Raw genomic sequence first — 19183 nt, 5'->3', positions numbered from 1 at the left:
TCGTTACATTCCCATAAGAAAAGAAGACACACGAGTGGAGGTCAAACAGAACCTGTGGCGACTCGAAACGCCGCTGTGCTGCCCAGACATTTCCATCTTCTCACAATCTCACCGTGCGATTTGGTCTGCTTCCTGAAGCACGGGCCATTGCTTTTGCTAAACGAAAAAAGCTGATCTTATGCAGGGAAAACTGGACAAAAAATGGTTTTCTAAAATAAATGTATCTGGGCAGAAATCAACAAAATACTTTTAGATGAAAATATGTATTCTGTTTTTTTTTGCATTCTGTGCCTGCGTCGCATTCTTTATAGATGAGTATTTTTAAATATTTTGGTAGAATTTTAATGTTAATAAACTGAATACTGTGTTTATATCTCAGCAAATATCATAATGTTTTGGATGGACTGTGGGCTCGTAAGAACATACAGAAATAAATCTCCAAAACCATGCAGGATCTGTCACTTACCACCCGTTAAGATTATGTTGCCATTTGGAAAGAAGATGAAGGGGAAAAGAATAGTAACCAATTAAGTTACATAGGCAGACTGATATATTCTATAGCTACAGGCTGATAACCTCACGTTCATGAGTCCTGCTACTCTGCAATCAGCGTGGAAACAAATGTGTCAGCGTTACCTGTGGACCTCCTGTTGTATCCTTAACACCCATTTGTATGCATCCAGGATGTGTGACAATGTTCGCCAAATCACTCAAGAAGACAGGAAGCATCCCTTTGACGGACAGTTGGCCACTACAGATTCCTCCTCTGGGAGCAGATGCGACAACTACTCAGTAGCTTTAAATGTAATGGGCTCCTTTTCTGATGACGTTAGACCTTACAGCTATTGACCTTTTTGGCAAAGGGAGTTACTCTGTGACTACCTTTGCTAATATATAGTAAGAATATTGCCTTAAAAAAGATCAGACACCAGACAAATATAAAAGTGAAATGCTGTAAATAGGCCATAAATAATTTCATATCTATCTCGGTTTTCAAAATTGACTTATTTGGGCAAACTGCTTGTAAAACGGGATTCTTTTTTTACTTACCATCAATTATGTCGTCCGGCCTCTTGCGTTTCTCGTACACGACGATGATGACGACTAGGATGATAATTTCCGCCAGCACACCGAGGAAAGGCCACAGAGGGGCGAGGTGACTGCGCACCCGAAGTATCGTGGTCTCAGCCGTGTTTCCAATCATGTTAGAAGCGTTGCATTGGTACACTCCGGGATCGCTGCTTATATCCAGGTTAAGGACGTTGAGCTCCGTGTAGTTGTCCCTGATGGTGATGAAGAAGCGTCCGGTGGAGTTGTCGATGTCCTGGAACACAATGAACAAAGTTGATGAAATTGCATCAAGCTTAATTTGGTGAAGATGCTTTATTGGATCTAAATATTGGTCTTTTTCTCTCTCCGTTTTAAAATTTACTGTAAATATACAGTGGATTATTGTGATAAATAAATGTGTATATATACCATGTAGGATGTTCCGTCCAGTTTACGCCATGTCCAGGTGGGATGCGGGTAACCCACAGACTTGCAGTAAAGCATCGCGTTTTCCCCCTCGTTCTTGTTCTCGCTTCGCTTGTGGCCGGTGACATCAGGTCTCGCTGGAAAGATAAAATAAATAAATAAATGGGATTGTTAGCTGTGTTGGCAGAGGCACGATATTTAAAGGCCACGTTTCAACTACCAGATTGCATGAATAAGGGAAGCAGGATTGGCTGTTCTGGCTGGGGGAGTCATTTGTGTTATTCATATTTATATCTATCTAAGAAAGATATACTTGAGGTAACAATCTTCTATGTAAGAATATTGATTCACTTTGAACATTCCATAGGTTTAAGCTCAGAAAACATATGCATCACATTGCTTTATTTAGTTTAAATGTAATTACTTCACATATGGGTTAATGAATTTGCGTTGTTTCGTGTTTTCTTTGAGTCCTCTTTTTAGCATTAGATAATGCTTCACTTAGATATTTAAAACCGAAAAAAAAGGTTACGTACTGGGAAAGACAAATATTATCATTTTTCCCTCTAATCAGCTGGGAGGTCTCCCCTTAAAATATAGACAAAATAATCCATTATGACTTTTAAGCTTATCAGAAAGATGGATGAATCAGACAATATTTTCCAGTAGAATGGAGGCTAGCAGAGGAGTAGAGGTGGGCTGCAATTATTCATTTAGAAAAAAGGATCATCTCGAGTTGTGTGCAGTTATTGGGTGAGGACGTACACCCCAGCAAGGGAGAATATCACTGTGGTTGAGATAAAAGCATTTGAATACAATGCATAATGAGGTCAGGGAAGAGGGGGATCAGTATGATATGAGCGTTTCCAGATGTTCCCTTTCAGAATAATTCCACCATGAATTTCACAAAAGAGATTTTGAGCCAAAGGAAAATGCTGTAAATTGGCTCTGATTAATGAATGAACTGATGATAAAAATACAACACAAAGGTTATAAAAAAGAAATGCTGGCATGTGTTATAAAATAACTAAAACAGAAGCCAAGTCAAATCGGTCCATCAATAGAACGCAGTATTTCCCAAAGGTGAGACCCAGACTCTGCCTGTAACCCTGCACAGCATCGGGAAGATAACTGTTCCTGCTTTTTCCACTAATCCTCAAAATTACAATAATTCCTTCCAAGCAATTAAGCAGGATAAGAGAGAGCCCTGGACTGAGCATTTTTTCGGCTGCGCGTGGATAATGGAGCAGGAGGGGTCTGGTGACATCACCCTACTCTAATTATGGTGCCCACGTGCCCCCCAAGCGGGGGAGTGGCCAAGCTCATTTGTGCCTCACCCCGGCTGTATTATCTCAGTGACAGACAGCACAGAAGCAACCCTCAGAGTAACGCCAAAACGGGCAAAAAAACTCCATTTCACACCGCTGACTACAATTACAGTGATTATTAATCTGTGTGGCAGACAGAGGTAAAGTGATAAATGAATGTGACAAGGATGTGTGGGGGAAGAGCAAGGTCAAAGCTGACAGAAAGGACAGGAATAAATGTCCTTTGGACATCCAATCAAATCCGTCTTTCTGAATTTTATAAGTTAAGTTAAACTGTATAAACATGGACAATCAAGATATGTTTTCTTAGTTTAAGGAACAGGTGAATTCGTCAGCATAACGTCAATTTATTTAAAAAAAAAAACTTTGAGGGATATGGGGGTACCAAATATGTATCTGCGGTAAGCTTACTATCGCAGACAATAAACTAAATAAACTGCTGAGGCAGAGATGGCTGGGACCGGATTCAGAGCCTTAATCCTACAACATCACAGAACCCTCCATCTGTTGCCTTCTGAGCCGCGTCCTGCAAGGATGATTGTGCCAAGGACACTGTAGGCGAGGGATCTCAGCGAACTGCTGCCAGAAGCGCAGCGCAAAGCTGATAACAGTGGGCTCGCTACCTGGGTCACAAAAGGTTTTAAACACCTCTAGAAAATCACAAGTGTATTTGAAGCGCTGAGGGAAATGCTTTGTTTAGATCCAGCTGCAGCGCCGGCTGCTTCAAGACATCCTTTACCAGTTTAAGGGCACGCTTTCTGTTTAGTTAAGAGTGCTTTTCTTTGGGGGGGTGGAGGGGGGGGGGGGGGGGGGGGGGCACACATCAAGTCAGAGGCCTGCAGCTCGGTGATGGCTATGACACTTTGGTTTGTATGCCGACGCGTCCCCTCATCTCGCAATCCAGTGAATGCAGGACACACACGGTCATCCCCACTGTTATGCAATAAGGCAGCGCTTGAAGACAGCTAGCGGCTCTTAAGCACAGGATTAAGAGGCGGCGTGTGTTCGGCGTGCACCGTAGCCGTGCCACGGCAAATTGGCTTAAGCGTTACACACACGCGAGCTACTCTTGAACAGGGTTTCACTCTCCCCTTTCTCCGAAACGAGACCTTATTCAAGGCGATGGCTTCGCTGTCAGGTCGAATGGTACCAAAACAGTGGTTTATCGGTTAGGTTTTGGGGTTTTATTATAAAGACGCTCCTAGTTAACTCTGTTAACTAGCCTGGTTAATTAGGTCTATGTAATAAAAGAGTAATTAGCAGCGGCTTTGGATGGTTGAGACACTGTCACTCAGCAGAAGACATGGTGAAGAGAATAAAGGACACCGGCATTTCTTTTGTATATGTGTGTTACGCATGTGTCAAATGTTCATACATTTACATACCTTTCACTTCGATTGTGGCATTTGCATTGGGCGCCATGGCGAACGTGTAAACGCACATGTACTCCCCGGAATCATCTGCCCGCGATTTGAAGATTCTACAAAAAAAAAAAAAATACAAAACACAAACGTTGAATGACAAGTCAGTTACTATGCAAGTAATTAAGTAAATACTCTAATAATTAGTCTGGACTGGAGTAGTGATCGCTTGCGGGGGCCCACAAAGCTCGGGGAGACATAATGACGTCGCACTGAACAGCAGCTCTGATGCTACACGAAAGGGCACCGCAGGCCTCTAAGCTGTAATATAATGTGACAAGGAAGTGACCAATTGGTCTCATCTCGTGTCAAGGGAAAGTCTGGTATGTCTACGGGGGGCGACAGTAGCTTTGTGCTCTGCTGAGAATAATGTGTCACAGCAGGAACTAACGACCAGTTACCACTTGAGGGTTTGGCAGATTTTGTGTCAGCAGATGCATAGGAATGGATCAATAATTGGCTTACATTGGTGATATACTGGAAGTATATTGAGATGTTTTTTTTTTTTTAAATGACCAAGTGAGGGGTTACGAAAAAATGTATATCAAACAATAGAGATTTGGAGATAATTAAAACGTAATGTATCTATATTCTAACTTTAATGAGTTGAGTTAAAGAGTTAAAGAAACATACCTGACCACTTATTGTACGTGTCCGGACCCATTTACAAACTAATACTGACAGCTATCGGAGCATAGCAACAATTCATTTCTTTCCATTTGACATAAAACATTTACATTGTGTGTATTTCTCCTTCCACTTACCCTCCGCAAAACAAGTCCTACCTGTTAACTACACAGAGGCACAACTGTTTGTCACCTGTATGACGTGTTCCTCAACTCTGTCCGCGTGTTTGTGATTTCCAGTCCGTTTTTCATCCAGAAGCTTTCCCTGTGGGGCGTGTGTGCAGTGGTGAGGTTACAGTACAGGAAGATTTCTTTACGAGGGTTGTCCGCCGAAAGGATGATCTGATCGGAGGCATTGATCTTTGGTTCTGAAAGACAGAGACAGTCAAACCGTATCACAGAAGTGAGGCTCAACACAGTTTCAATGCTCCCTGCCTTGATGTGGTAGCTGTAGGCTGTGTGCTGTTTTTATTCGCTCTGTGTAGGAGGGTGTCTATGTAGTGAGGACAAAAGTGCGCACAACAAATAAACAAAAGACATGAAGCGGACATGAAAGGGCCGTTAAGCCTCGCGTCCGACATTTATCTTTAGAGTAAAAAAAGGGTTGATTACGTAGTATTTTTGGACGGATCAACATAATTCATTTCATTTTTTTGCGCCTTTCACGCCTGCACATGAATACGGAGCAATCAGATTAGGAGAATAGTTTGATTTAAATGAATTTGATTGGATTCACTGGGGTTGGTCGGAGTTGGTTTGTGCTTGTTACTCTCGGTAGACGGTCTTTATCTACATTAATTAGATTGTAAAACCACTTATTGTTCAATGGCAAAGTCGGATAGCTGATATAGCTGCAGTCATTTTAATGTTTCATTTTAATCCAAGATGGCTGACCCTAAGGCTGCATGTAAATGTCAACCGAATATAGCGCCGTGCACTCGGAGATCTGAGCTGAAGATAGATATATATATATATATATATATATATATATATATATATATATATATATATATATATATATATACTGACATTTTAGATAGCGGCTGAATAACTACCGACATTACTAAACGGCCGAGCACACTGGCTCCTAAACAATACCAGGGTTCATTTCTCAAGGACATTCAGGGATGTTAGGAGGTGACATCTGAGAGCGAGGCGCCCTTTGCTCTGCCTTGACTAGTGAGCAGGAAGCCTCCTCCGCTCTGCCCCTCCTCCTCCTCCTCCTCCAGGGCGGGCCAACCATGGCAACGATGGAGCCCCCGAGGGGAGGAGCAGAGAGGAGAAGCATCATAATCCTACTACTGCCTGCTGCAGCATGTCCACACTTGCAAGGCAAAGGGGGGGGGGCGAAGGGGACGGAGACGGGCGACTGAGACCTGCAGGTGTCTTTCTATTAGCATTCATGACACCTTCTTTTTGCAATGCTTTTTCATCAATAGCTGAGGGGATATCTCCTCCCACCCCCTCACACCCCCACCCGCTCCGAGCTGAGCCGCCTGTACTATTAATAGCGTCTTTGGGACATGCGTACACACACAACATGAGGTACATAAATTAACATTTATAAAACACAGCACAGTGATCCACAGGCAATTTGACCAGAAGGTTGTTTGGAGGACGCCTCGTCGGAACTTAATACACGGTAACTGTTGGATAACGTGTCGCCGTATCAGAACGCGGAGAAAAGTGATGCGTTGTTCCAAGTGAGTCAAGATGTAGCGAAATCTGATCACCATTCTTCTTCTTGCAATACAGTGCCGCATTTAGATCAATAGTGTATCCAATTAAATGGCGGATTGATGAATAGATTCGATTGTATATCACGTAGAGCTTTATTCTGTTACATTTTGCCAAGATGTATTCAATATATTAAATCGAATAGCGACGGCAAAGATAGGCAATGTCTATATTTAGAGGAGCATTAGATCCTTGTAAAAGGCAATAATCTAATTTGTGTTACTTTGCAATGCAATCAGTGAAACTTCACATTTCATTATGGGCGTTTACATTTTTTTAATGAAAGTATGCACTGTCAAATAGCTAATTAGTTAAGGTGACGAAACATGTCTGTGTATGTATGAGTGTGAAATACATATAAATGAATGGTGTTTGAAAAAGCTTTGAGTGTTTAGCTTGAATTCAGGTGGGCCTCCGTTTATTACAACTGTGATTTCTTTTCATGCTAAATGTAGTACTTTTGTGTGTACTTTTACTGCAAATTCAGTTTCCAGAAAGCCGAAAGAAAGGCAGTGTGACCCTGTCTTTAGCCACATTTTGGTGAAACCTGACCGATAATGGTGCAGGAGCGGCACAGATAGGAAACAGGCCACAATTGGAATCAGTTGTATTTGTCATGAATTAAAGCTGACCACAGCTGATGTTTTTTTGATGGATATGCTTATTCACTTGCTCATTATTTTTGCTGATTAGATGTAAAGAACAATTTCTTTGTTAAATTTAGATGATAGAGTATCATTAGAAAATACTGCAGGTCAGCAAAGGTTTGTGCTAAAATATAACAGGCGGTGCCACTGAATGTACCTCTAGTCAGATAAACCCTGTATTGGGTACATTGAAACAGTCTCATGACATGTTCAAATGTAATCTTGTAAAATGTCCTTTGCGCAGGAAACTTGAATGAATATAGTTGTCCGAGGAAGATGTTGAAGAGATTAATTTTTGAAATCCATTGGTTGTTACTGAGGATTATTGAGTGACTTTTGTTGTAATCAGAATGAATTACGCATACTGGGCATTGATTAAGTGTGATTCAAAATCACAAACTAAACAAAACCAAAACCAAACCATCGGACTTAGGCATGTTTCCCCAGCGACACTACTATACATTATGTATAGACTGTTGTATCCATGTAATCACTCACTTACATGCATATGTGAAGGGCATTCACTTCTCAGTAATGACAGAATATATTTAGTGAGGACTTGAATGGCAGGTTCTATAGGTAAGTAATATTATAATAGTTTACATTGTACCAGCCCTTACACCTTTTCAAATAGTGCTCAAACAGAAATGTGTCGGTCCAATCAGAAGAGCCAGCAAGGATCAAACACCCCTAAGCTTCTCAGAGAGCCTCAGTGCGACTAACAACATTCCACATACCCCCGTGCTCCAGTGGGCAGAGAACTGAAGCATGTACAGATTAGAAAGATCCAGTAGAAACTCGGTTTGTTCGACTGTTTGTGTGCATAGAGCAGAGGGTTAAAGCATATAATGCCATTACTGATTCACAGTCACAGTCACACACCTCTCAATGGCTGAGGAGGCACAAGGTTACACAGCGCCCAGAGACTGGTTTATTAAGTGAAATCTCTGCCTCATCCGAACGAGAGACACTCCATAGCCCCTCGCGTGCTCCTTTCCTTTATTGGATTACCACACGCAAGTCATTGGAAAGCAGAAAATGTTTGCTTCTATGCGGAAAGAGTTGACAGCCGGAATCACTCTTTTACACCTTTAGCGGATCCCTCCTTGTGTCTTCTAACGGTCCCATTTACACAGTGCCCAGAGTAAGGAAACCAAATCAAAAGCACCATTACTTTAAAGCACCCTTAGATTTAGCAGGCAGCGCTTTGGAGTAAACAATCCACGTAACGGCAAGGACACAACATAATGTTGGGGGAACAGGTGCCACAAATAAATCCAGGAACAGGAAATTAGAGAAATTAGGATACAGAGAAAGAAATAATGATCAGAATATTGTTAAAGGACATACGAGAGGAAACAGAGGTTTGGCGTGGGAGGAAAGATGGAAATGTAGATAGAGACTGTGTAAAGTTCCTGGGTTTGTGGTCATTTACAACATTGGATTTGGGTGAAAACAGGGAGTTTAGTGAGTTCAGAAAAGATCCTAAATATTTACCCCAAAAATAAATGTAATAAAAACCATACAAAAGGCATAAGGGATTTAGACCAAGACTCCAGACCGGTCAGGAGTGGTTGGGACAGGGAAGTAGAAGTTTGTTCGTCATCTAAGGTGCTATAGGACATAGACCACTCACTCTGTAGCACCAAAATGGTGGCCTGGGCGCGGATCCAGGTGATGGCGGGGTTTTGGCGGAGGTCATTGCGCTTGGGGTCGTTGCTGGCCCGGCACTCATAGGTCCCAGAGTCCTCCAGTGTGAGACGCGTGATGCCGAGCACGCTGACCCCATTGGTGCCGTAGGCCGTGTTGATGGATACCCGCCGCTTGCGGGCGCCGTCCCACAGCTGCTTGAAGGAGTCAGCTCGGTTGATCTCGGCATACCACCACTGGATCTCCGGAGTGGGGTTACCAACCACGTCGCAGTACAGCTCAAAGGTGTCCCCCGTAAGCTTAGTCTCAGACATGGGCGACTTCACAAACCCAGCTGGAGAGGAAAAGTGCATCGGGATGGCAAAGGGAAGGAAAGGGTAGAAGAAGTAGGAGGGTGCGGAAATAGGCCAAGGGATGGAGAAGGAAATCAAAGAGGATCAGTACATAGAAACAGAAATAGTTGATGATTAAAGGCAAATTAATAAGAAGAAAACATCAAATAATTTATAGAAGAAAAAAAAAAAAAGGTTAATGGTTAACAGTCCGTTCAGCGTCGGGGTCACTTCGCCCACCAAGGCCGTACAACAGTCAGACCGAGTCATGGCTGTCCAGTCCCAAGTCCATGCTAGCAAGCAGTTTCTCTCATATTTAACCTCATACGGAAGAGCGCAACAGTATTTTGTTGTTCGAGCAAACAGGGGAGATGGTACATTGAATCCAGTAGATGGAAAAGCACACATTACCTCACACATTACTCTTTTCGCTCATTCTCACTGAATTGAATCGGTCGCCATTACGGTTTGTTTATCAGACAGAGCGGTCACTCAATCCCTTTCTAAACTCCGTGAGCGGCAACAATCAGTGGCCCCACTAGAATGGTGCCACATATTTGCCAGTGCAGAATAAAATCTAAACCAAAAACAATTTGTCAAAATCTTTGGCTTGCAAATGTTCCCCATGACCGCTCTGTCACAGGAAGAAACGGCAAGAGTTATTAGAACAATACCAATTTGTATCCCTGGGTTACATGAGTCATTCGCAAAGGCAAAGATGTTGGTACGTTTGTTCGTGAAAAATCTGGTTTGGCGGAAGGTAACAAGACAATTTATTAAGGTTTGGTGAGAAGTAAACATCCTAGACGTAAAAAAGCACATTTTGTAGAAATGATCTTCCCCCAGTCCTGAACATTTGTATTAATCTTCACTAAATTTGGTAAATACTATATTGTGCTTGTATGTGTTTGAATTAGATTTTTTTATTAATCCTGTGATATGCCACAACAGTGTCGCATAATCCATCAATCCCGCTGTCCGTGTGTCCTGTTTAGGGTCACTGGAGTGCTGGGGTTTATCCCAGCAGGGCACATGGGTAGGTATGGTACACCCTTGACGTGTCCCCAGTCTGTCACACGCCCAATGCATTCAGACAGACAAACACATTCACACTCACGTTCACACCCACAGGCAATTTAGAGTCACCGGTCCACGTAACATGCATGTCATTGGACTGTGGGAGGAAGCCAGTGATTCTGAAGGGAACCTTGGCAATCCTTGTCTAATAGCATGCAAAAAAAAATAGCTGTTTTTTTTTTTTTTAAACAAAAGAAATATGCTCACATTTTACAGTGTTTTGAAGGTCTGCATTCTATGGACATTTAGAACATATATGTCTAAATGTCTGTAAAAAACAACTCACAGAAATTGTTGCCCGTTGATTTAACTGTATGCACTCACATCCCCAATACATTACATCACTGGCATCTTATTGTATAGGGTGTTTGACAAACAGCCCCCGTTTTATTCTAACAACATCCAAATATGAAATGCAGTGGCATTAAAAAGAAAATACGATCCATGAGAAATATTACCACAACTGTGAGTGTGCCATGCTGGGCCTGGGCGTCTGCTTGATTCATGACCCTGTTTCACATCAGTAGTTAGCCCAACAATACACTGCCGGCCATAATGAACCTCATCCAATGACAAATCACCTGGGCCAGAGACACTGAGAACGTGAACCACACGTGCTTGGATAAAATAGGAAAAAAAAAAAAAATTGCCGCAACTCTGCCTTGACTCGCTGTAGAGGAAATGGGAACAAAGAGCCTGTGGTCTCCCGAGTGTTGGACTGCGTGAGGCGTCTAAATACAACAGCTTACAGGCCCTCCCAGATCTGTCTGCCCTGCTCAAAGCAATGCATCGTGAGCACATGAACAGATAAGCCCCGTGGACGCCTGACGAAGGAGTATGAAACAACTGCATCCAGCTCTCCCGCACAACGAAGCCGTGTTCCATTTCAGAGATGAATGCCAATCAAAAGGGTCTCTTGTTGTCTGCATTCTGGGCATCATTTCGCATACTTAACAATACGAGGATTTTAGTTAGCGCCATGGTTACAAGTCTGTTACTTGACACCAGTTTGTGACTCGGATGAAGATGAGTTAGATGATGAAAAAGAAAGAGGGGATACTGTGGCAAATGCATTATTCCTGTAAGAGATGTGTCTGTGGATATCTGGTGCTTATAACGTGTGTTTCCGTGTGCGATGCCTAGAGATATGCAGAGTAATTAGCATTTGTTTCTTTTCTCTGGAAACATCTGGGCCCATCATGCTCACCCCATAATCCCACAGGGTGAATCCAGGCCCATCCGCCCACACTGTTAAAGCAATATTTCAGCAGAACATTTACTATGGCGTTCTTTACTATGATAGGACGGAGAATAGGCTCGGCACATGGCACAGATAACTAATGTCTGCCATGCATAAGTGCTCATAATCACACGGTAGTATCTGCTTTAAAAAAAAGTAATGTTCTCCAAGGTGAGGACAAATTAAATGGGAAAAAGGAACAGATGACTTCATTTAAATTCAGGCTGAGGGAGGCTGAGAGGGGAACAACACACAGAACAAACTACAGACAACACTCGGCCAATCAGCAGACCAATTTTTGGTGTTGTTTAAACAAGGAGCTTACACACTGGCAGGGAAAACAAAACACTAAGCAGCCAGCCGGTACTCATACATTTCAAAGGCGTGCTGGATAACGAGAAGTGGCAAAGAGAGGAACAATGGAGGGTGGACAGATCTCATCTTTCAAGATCATCTTTAGGTTTCGCACCATCTCATGTTTGGACGAGAACAGAACTGATGTTGGGTGTATTTATATATATATATATATATATATATATATATATATATATATATATATATATATATAGTTCTCTAACACACAATGTCTAGATGGACAAAGGAAATAATAAGACGACAAAGTAAGTGAATGCCGGTACTTTTTGTTCCCATGAACTGAGACATATGACATATGACACATTTGCTCAGCTGCTAATTGGTATTTCTTGTGAACCTAACACATGGGGGAATGTTCTGTATCAGTGGGCTCTGGTGGCGGTAAATTTCCAGAGAGTTTTGGATGCATGGGAAAATAAGCTCGGGAATTTTGACAATTTTGATAATTTTATAACAGGATATTACTGGGAACTTGAATGTAGTTGAGAACAAGACCATGACAGCTTAGCTCAGCTGCACCCTGGATGCAGCTGGTTGGGAGAACATTGCGTAATAAAAATGTAATTCAAAACTATATTTTAAAGATGTATGGAATGCAGCACATTGTATGTAGCTTTTTGACGTAAACCTGAAAGGATTCAGTGAAAAACACTGAAACCAGAGGCTTGAGAAGCTTAATTAATTTTACATTTAGAAGTGGATATGTCAGGCAGGCGTAAGTTTGCAAAGCCGTCATGATGACTGTACCAAAACAAACAAACACCCACAAAAACACAAGCCAAACAGACCTGGCTGTGGTGGGAGTTTTAGTTGCTGCCAGGTGCTACAGGTTAACGATAGCAGGGGGATGGTGGGTTGCCATGGTGACTGGTATGCAATCAGACCAAGGAGGTCAAAAATGTACATGATGCGGCAGATGCTTTAACAGAAAATAATGAAATCCCTCACAGTGCCATGAGAGACTTTCGTCCCTCATAACATGATGGAATCCCAAAATAGCCTGTAGTTTTTTTTTTTTTTTTGTGACAAGCTCTGCCTTATGCCGTGTGGAAGTCACAGTCATTACAGCCCACATACTCGACTGGTGTAGGTAGAGAGGAGAGTTCCCCTGAGCACTGACGGCAAGCCACACACCACCAACACCACGCATCCTGAGAGTGAGTCAGCTTCATTCCTACAACCAGAGAGAGCATCAAGTAGGAACCCCTCCGCTCCCCCGGAGTGGTAATATACGTCTAAGCAACATATTTTGCTGAGATTTAAAGGCCATCACTGGTGTGTCAGTTATTCTTGATGATTTCTGGCCAGAGCAACCCTGGGAATCAAGATCACCAAATCACCAGTCACCAAACACCTAAAAGATTCAGATCGATACAACTGACTCTGCCCTAGTAGAGGCCACGAAAGTAGTCAAGGGGGAGTCGGTTGTCGTTCATGGACCGTTTGCACACGCCCTCTAATTTGTGAGAAAATGCCATAAATCAGAAGACCAGTTTGAGTTTACTGTGAGTGTCTATCGATCAGCCATATTATCTTGATCATTTGTCACAATACGTTTATATGGAGTCAGCCTTATACATCAAGATACATGAAACCGTCAACGTGTTTAATTGGTATAAGATCGTATCATTCATTCTTCAACATGTTTGTATTGTAATATTATTTACATTCATTGATATATTTGAATTAAACCTCTCTATTACGCAGCAATAGTAAAAAAACGGCAATGCACAACCAACCCAATGTCTCAAAATAAATGACACAGAAACAAATTCCTTATTTACGGGGGGGTTAATACCAACTTCACCTTACAGTGTGTTATACAACACAACTTCCACAGACTTTCACAGGGACATGAATCTTGTATTGAAACAAATATTATATTCTGTTGTTAAGCTGAATATGCACAATGTTATGTGTCAAAACATGTTCCAAGTTTAAAAGGCAATTTTGGTGGTTTTGCATGTTACAGCCAATAAACTCAGTCAGAAGTACAACAACCGTTGTACTAACAACCGTTTATGTCAATTCTACACAGTCTTAGCTCTCAATATTTACACAGTTTGAGAAATTTTCCTTCTGAAGCTAAATTGCACTTCTGCACACTGAGACTGGCACATGCTTATATTAAATGTTTTCTGTTTGACGGATGAAACATGTACTGTATTCCAAAGGGGATACTTTTTCATTTTACCTTTAGTACATGCTGCTGGGGCCCTTAAAATGACATACCATCGCATGCATTACGCATTCAATTGGGATTTACTTCTTCACTGTAACACTGCACCTTGAACTTTGATGCTCTTACTCATAAATCTACATAAATCAATCATGCACGCTGGATTGCATATAGCAAAATATGAATGAATGCAGGAAGTCATCCAGGTATTTTCACCATTTACTGTATTTGTTTTAGTATGTATTGTGACATTCTAAATCTTAATTGGCATTCTAGACTGAATACTAGTAGTATAATAGTGTATTTACACATTAGTGAAATACCCTAATCAATAAATGTGAGGTTTACTATGATGAAGTACTTGTGTCATTAGCTTAAATGGATGTAAAACATTGTATGCATGGACATAACAGCATGTGCAGTACACGTGACAGTTTTTGTTGGAACTAATACATGCAAAATAGCCAGTGGAAGTAATAGAAACCCCTTTTCTGTCATTCATACATTCAATATTGACATTGTCATGTTACACAGGATTAGATGTCATCGAATGCGTGTGAGCCATGTACAGTAATAGAACGTTTACTCCAAAATCGACAAATTCACCAAGTATTCCCCTGAGAACTGAAAATGCAATTTGGAATATACACTTTGAAGGTGTGATGTGGGCTGTGCAGCTGAATTTGTGCCAGAGAGGCTGTGGTGATGTTAAGCCTTGAACACACAGCTTTCCTCACTGAAATATCAACATATCCCTCGTTTGATGTCACTGCGTTGGAGCAACGTGACCAAATATTGTGATTACTTTCAGAGCTGAATTTCTAGAGGAGAAATAGGCGTTAGGCCCACCGTCTCCCTTTGGCTTGCAAAACTTAAGTCTGTCATTCAGCGCACAGAAGAGAGGCAACAGTTTAATGAGATTTAAATCCCTGTAACCCCTGTGCTGGGTAGAAATGCTCTAATCCCATCCTCTAATCACAACCCGTGAGCACTTCCTATCTCTCTCTCAGAGGTCAAAACAAGGGAATTCAAATGATTTCATGTTAAACCCAAGAAGCACCGAGACAGGTCATCATGGGACACGGCTTGTCGTCATCAAAATCACAAAATAATTCTAAAATGAGAAAAACACATTTTTGGGGTGAGTCCACACTGCTAGTTGTTTCCTCTAAGCCTCAACAAAAACCCTCTTTGTGTTCTGCCTGTGGACTCCCCTTGTTCGGCACACTTAACTACTTACTGAACTGGGCTGTGGCTAAATAGCGGAAACATCCAGATGTGAACGTGTGTAACTGTATAACCTGCATGCACGATCAGCAAACATAACACATAACATTGACACATCCCCTTCAAGAGAATAAGCAATGTGCATGTAAATACCTGCAGTGGGTTTTATACTGTTTGATGCGGCTGCTAATCAGTGCGGCCCGTATCGGATTTCACAGTGGGCAGGCATGACTCAGTATAAGAGCTGGCTTGAGTCCTACAGCATATTTTCCAGACCAGAGCTCAGGCAGAAACATGATAATGGACAAGGCCGCTGCATCTTATTGGTCCATCGATTAAATGGTATGTAGAACGCTTATCTGAAAACACAACGGTGGCGTTAGAAGCATTACACGGCCACTTATTGACAATAAAAAAACTTAATTGCAGTCCATATTGCAATATACGTGGGCATGTAGTGATCATAAAAAAAAATAAGTCGGCAGCAGGATTATGCTATGCTTCGTGGGGGGGCGGGGGGGACTTATGTAAGACCCAAAGCACTTCCTCAGGTCGGCCCCAGCCACCTCCTCCAACAGCCTTTATTTCCCCTGCATAAAGATCCCATCATCTCTCCGCTCAGACTGTTCACAGCCACCTAGCGCGCCTTTAGAAGGCTGTGCAGCTGTGCACAAGGAGGCCGTCCATTAAGAGTTAATGAATTCACTTTCACAAAAGGACCTTAAAGCCACAGTTCTCCGTGCTGTGCCTCGGTGGTAAAAATAGAAACGGGGCAGAATGGACGAATGCTATTTACAGTCCTCCAAATATCTGTCGCAGAAACTGGCCACCTATAGCAGGCCTACTTTTCCTTGGAAATGAGGAAGTAAAGAATTCCCGTGGCTTCCCAGATACAGTGATTACATCTCATGGACTTATAATTATTATTATCCCTCACGCAATGCCCTGAACTCTTTAAAATCTTCGATTGCATAAGAAGCGTTGCACCTATTAACTTGAACCGGAACAGTCAGCTTTTAATGAAATGTCTTTTGGATGCATGCAATGTGAGCAAATATCAGGATATTACCAACGGTGTGAAACATCTGTTACTGTAATACAACCTGTGAGGAATGCTGGGTCTATTTACTGAAAAATAAATGCCTGTAGACTTGAGGATTCATTGACAGGGGGGGCAAACAGTCTGTCTCCTTCTGACCCGTGGCTGTAGCTGTGTTTCTGTGGTGTGACCTGGGCCTCACAGCGGCCACTAACGCTGGGCCAAGACCATATGAAGTGTTTGCAATGCCTTTGCTTGAGCTTTATCAAACAATAGAGGGCTTATCGGCTATTTGATTGTCCAGATAGCAAGATCAGAGAACATCTTACTTAGGGTGCACACACACTTCAAGCAACCCAGAGAAATGAAGAAGGGAGAAAGAAAATAATTCAGAGGGATACTATTGTTATATAACTGCTTTGGTATTTCTTTGTCTCCTCAAAGATGTATGCCCTCTTGTAAAATGATCTAGATATACTTATTTTACATTTTTATTTTTACAATATTTAGGACATACATATTCTGGAATATTTCCCATTTCAAATCCTAGAGAAATAAATCCATGAAAGCTATAGTGAGGTGTTACACAGGCTTCTCATGACAAAGCATTTCTTATCAAGTCTTGCATGGTCGGTTTCCAATTATCCCACGGAAAAGACGAAGTGGACATTAAGCCTTACAATTTGAATTCCTTGCTTTATTTTTATCTGAAAGGGGGTGCTATCATGTCAGTGATACACACGATTGGTCGACACAGTACCTTAATAAATAATCTTAATACCGGAAGTGATTGTTTCCATTTGGACATCTGAGCATCCACATCTTCACAATCATCTCAGGGTGGCTCAAGGGACCCATGGAGGTTTTTTTTTAAATAAAAAATAAAAAACTCCGCTTTAATCTCTTCATGAGTGGCGGCTGATTTGTGTGCCCCTCTGGCTGATGTGATTCAACAGAATCTGAAGTCAGGACATGCTGTGTCAGAGGAGGGCATGCTGCTGACATTTACCTCAACCAAATCATGCCATCCGTACTACGCTTATTGCACGGTGAACTTTTGAAATAAAAATTCCAAAAGCAGCATCCCTGTTTAACAAGTTTTTTTTTTATTCCCAGTCTTATTAATGTTATTAAATATTCTAAATATTTGGAAAGAACAAACAACTGGTGATCAAACACGATAAGCCTGTTATTTGTGTAAGCGTGTAGTTTAGAAATATAAGCACAGGCGGACGAGAGAACGATGAACTTAAGCTAGCATGGCAGCGAATGTGGCACATCAGGGGAGTAGATTTGTCAATTTAAAAAGATGCACAGGTCCAACAACTGGGCCACACACTGTCTGATGTCACGCACCGACCGCCAAGTCAAATTCCTTGTGTGTCCGACATATTTTGGTAATAAATGTTCCTGATTCCTGCTCAAGAAGGGCCAGCTGTTAACACTCGGGCCTACACACACACACACACTGGGTGTTGGGTGTGGATAATATGATGCTAGATCAGCAGCCATGGCAGTTTAGTCTTGCTTGACACACTCTGCTGCCCCCCCCCACCCCCCATTCCCCCATTGGACTATACAAACTGCACACTGGCCCTGCACAAAACTACCCAGAGGCGACTAACAGCATGTATGTAAATATTAAGAACTTCTTCCAGGATGCTACACGCCTCGCTTTTGTCCCCAGCAACACAACTTATTGTAAATTTAAAAACACACTCAGGATGCATTGTTGCCCTCGCAGACACACCTCACGGTAAAAGCCCCGTCGAGTCAGTTGACAGTAAATAACCTTGCAGAAAAATATGTCACAACAACGTCAGTTTTCTTCCAGATTCAATAAAGGGTAAAAGTTCCGTTTTGTTGTCGGTGACTGAATGCCATCTGTTGGCGTCTAACTGTGGCCTTGTCGGGATGCGCGGAACTAAGTAGTGCGCGTTAACGCAGTCATTCCCCCCCCTCCAAAAAAACCCCTCTTCGGGAAACATTCCACTCGGGCGTGCACGCACAAAGTCAAGTCACTTCCCCTTCAACGCGACGTGTTACGAGGATGCCGCGGCTCTGCTTTCTTACCGTTTTGAGCCGAGATGAACGGAAGCATCAAGTCCCACAGAAGGACCACCGCCAGCATCACTGCGTTCGGGTGCATCGCTGGGGCACGATGAGAGTACCAGGGGGGTCGGACGAATGAGGGAATGAGAGATCGTGTATTAATCACAGGATCTACAGAGATGGGCCCAGCATAGCGCCGGCTTCCTTCAAAATACTCTGCCGAGGATGATTTACCATTAAAAAAATTTAAATAAAAATCTTATAAAGAAACGTCTCCGCCGATTCAAAGACCTCGGACGGCGATGGGTGAAAGGTCCAGGACGAGGCCAGCGGCTCAGGGATGCCGATGTGCGGCCATAGGCGGTGAAGAAGCCGCGTCGGATTGCAGAGGAGAGGTCTTTGGATGTCAGGGAGATTGTCCACGGCGTAGTTGTGAAGATTCAAAGATGCGCAGACCGATGCGCATTTGCGCGCTCACGACCGCGGGTTCCGGTGGTTATTTATTCAAATGAAAGCAGCGCAGAAATGATTCCCGACGTGAGATGATGTATCCGAAACAGAAGTGTGCTCCGCAAAAACAAAAACAAAAAAAGAAGGAGTAGATGCTGGGAGGAAAAGCAACGACAAGCTGCGCGTGCCCTATGCGCTCAGGATGAACACGCGCGCGCGCGCGCACACACATACACGCGTGCACACACCTACACCCACACGCATATAACATATATGTGCATGCATTGCTGTTTGTGAAGTCGAGCAGACAGGTATTACGTGCCTCCT

The 19183-nt window shown here is 42.5% G+C and overlaps 1 protein-coding gene across 2 annotated transcripts in view; it reads right to left on the bottom strand.

Moving 5' to 3' along the window:
* Nucleotides 1-19183, bottom strand: part of nptnb (neuroplastin b) — a 22642-nt gene extending 3459 nt beyond the window's left edge. The window contains exons 1-7 of one of the 2 annotated variants that reach the window (XM_040200193.2): nt 18641-18858; nt 18428-18505; nt 8872-9219; nt 5045-5219; nt 4190-4284; nt 1480-1613; nt 1051-1324 (exon numbers count right to left, since the gene is read on the bottom strand). In XM_040200193.2, coding sequence (XP_040056127.2) covers nt 1051-1324; nt 1480-1613; nt 4190-4284; nt 5045-5219; nt 8872-9219; nt 18428-18503 — 1102 coding nt within the window. In that variant the 5' untranslated portion in view covers nt 18504-18505; nt 18641-18858. Of the gene's footprint in view, nt 1-1050; nt 1325-1479; nt 1614-4189; nt 4285-5044; nt 5220-8871; nt 9220-18427 lie in introns of both variants that reach the window. The other variant, XM_040200183.2, reaches the window with a different exon arrangement.

Source organism: Gasterosteus aculeatus, chromosome 12 (assembly GCF_964276395.1).
Source record: "Gasterosteus aculeatus chromosome 12, fGasAcu3.hap1.1, whole genome shotgun sequence".
Lineage (NCBI taxonomy): Eukaryota > Metazoa > Chordata > Actinopteri > Perciformes > Gasterosteidae > Gasterosteus > Gasterosteus aculeatus.
Note: the sequence above shows the minus strand (reverse complement) of the source record. Positions and strands in the feature narration are given on the sequence as shown.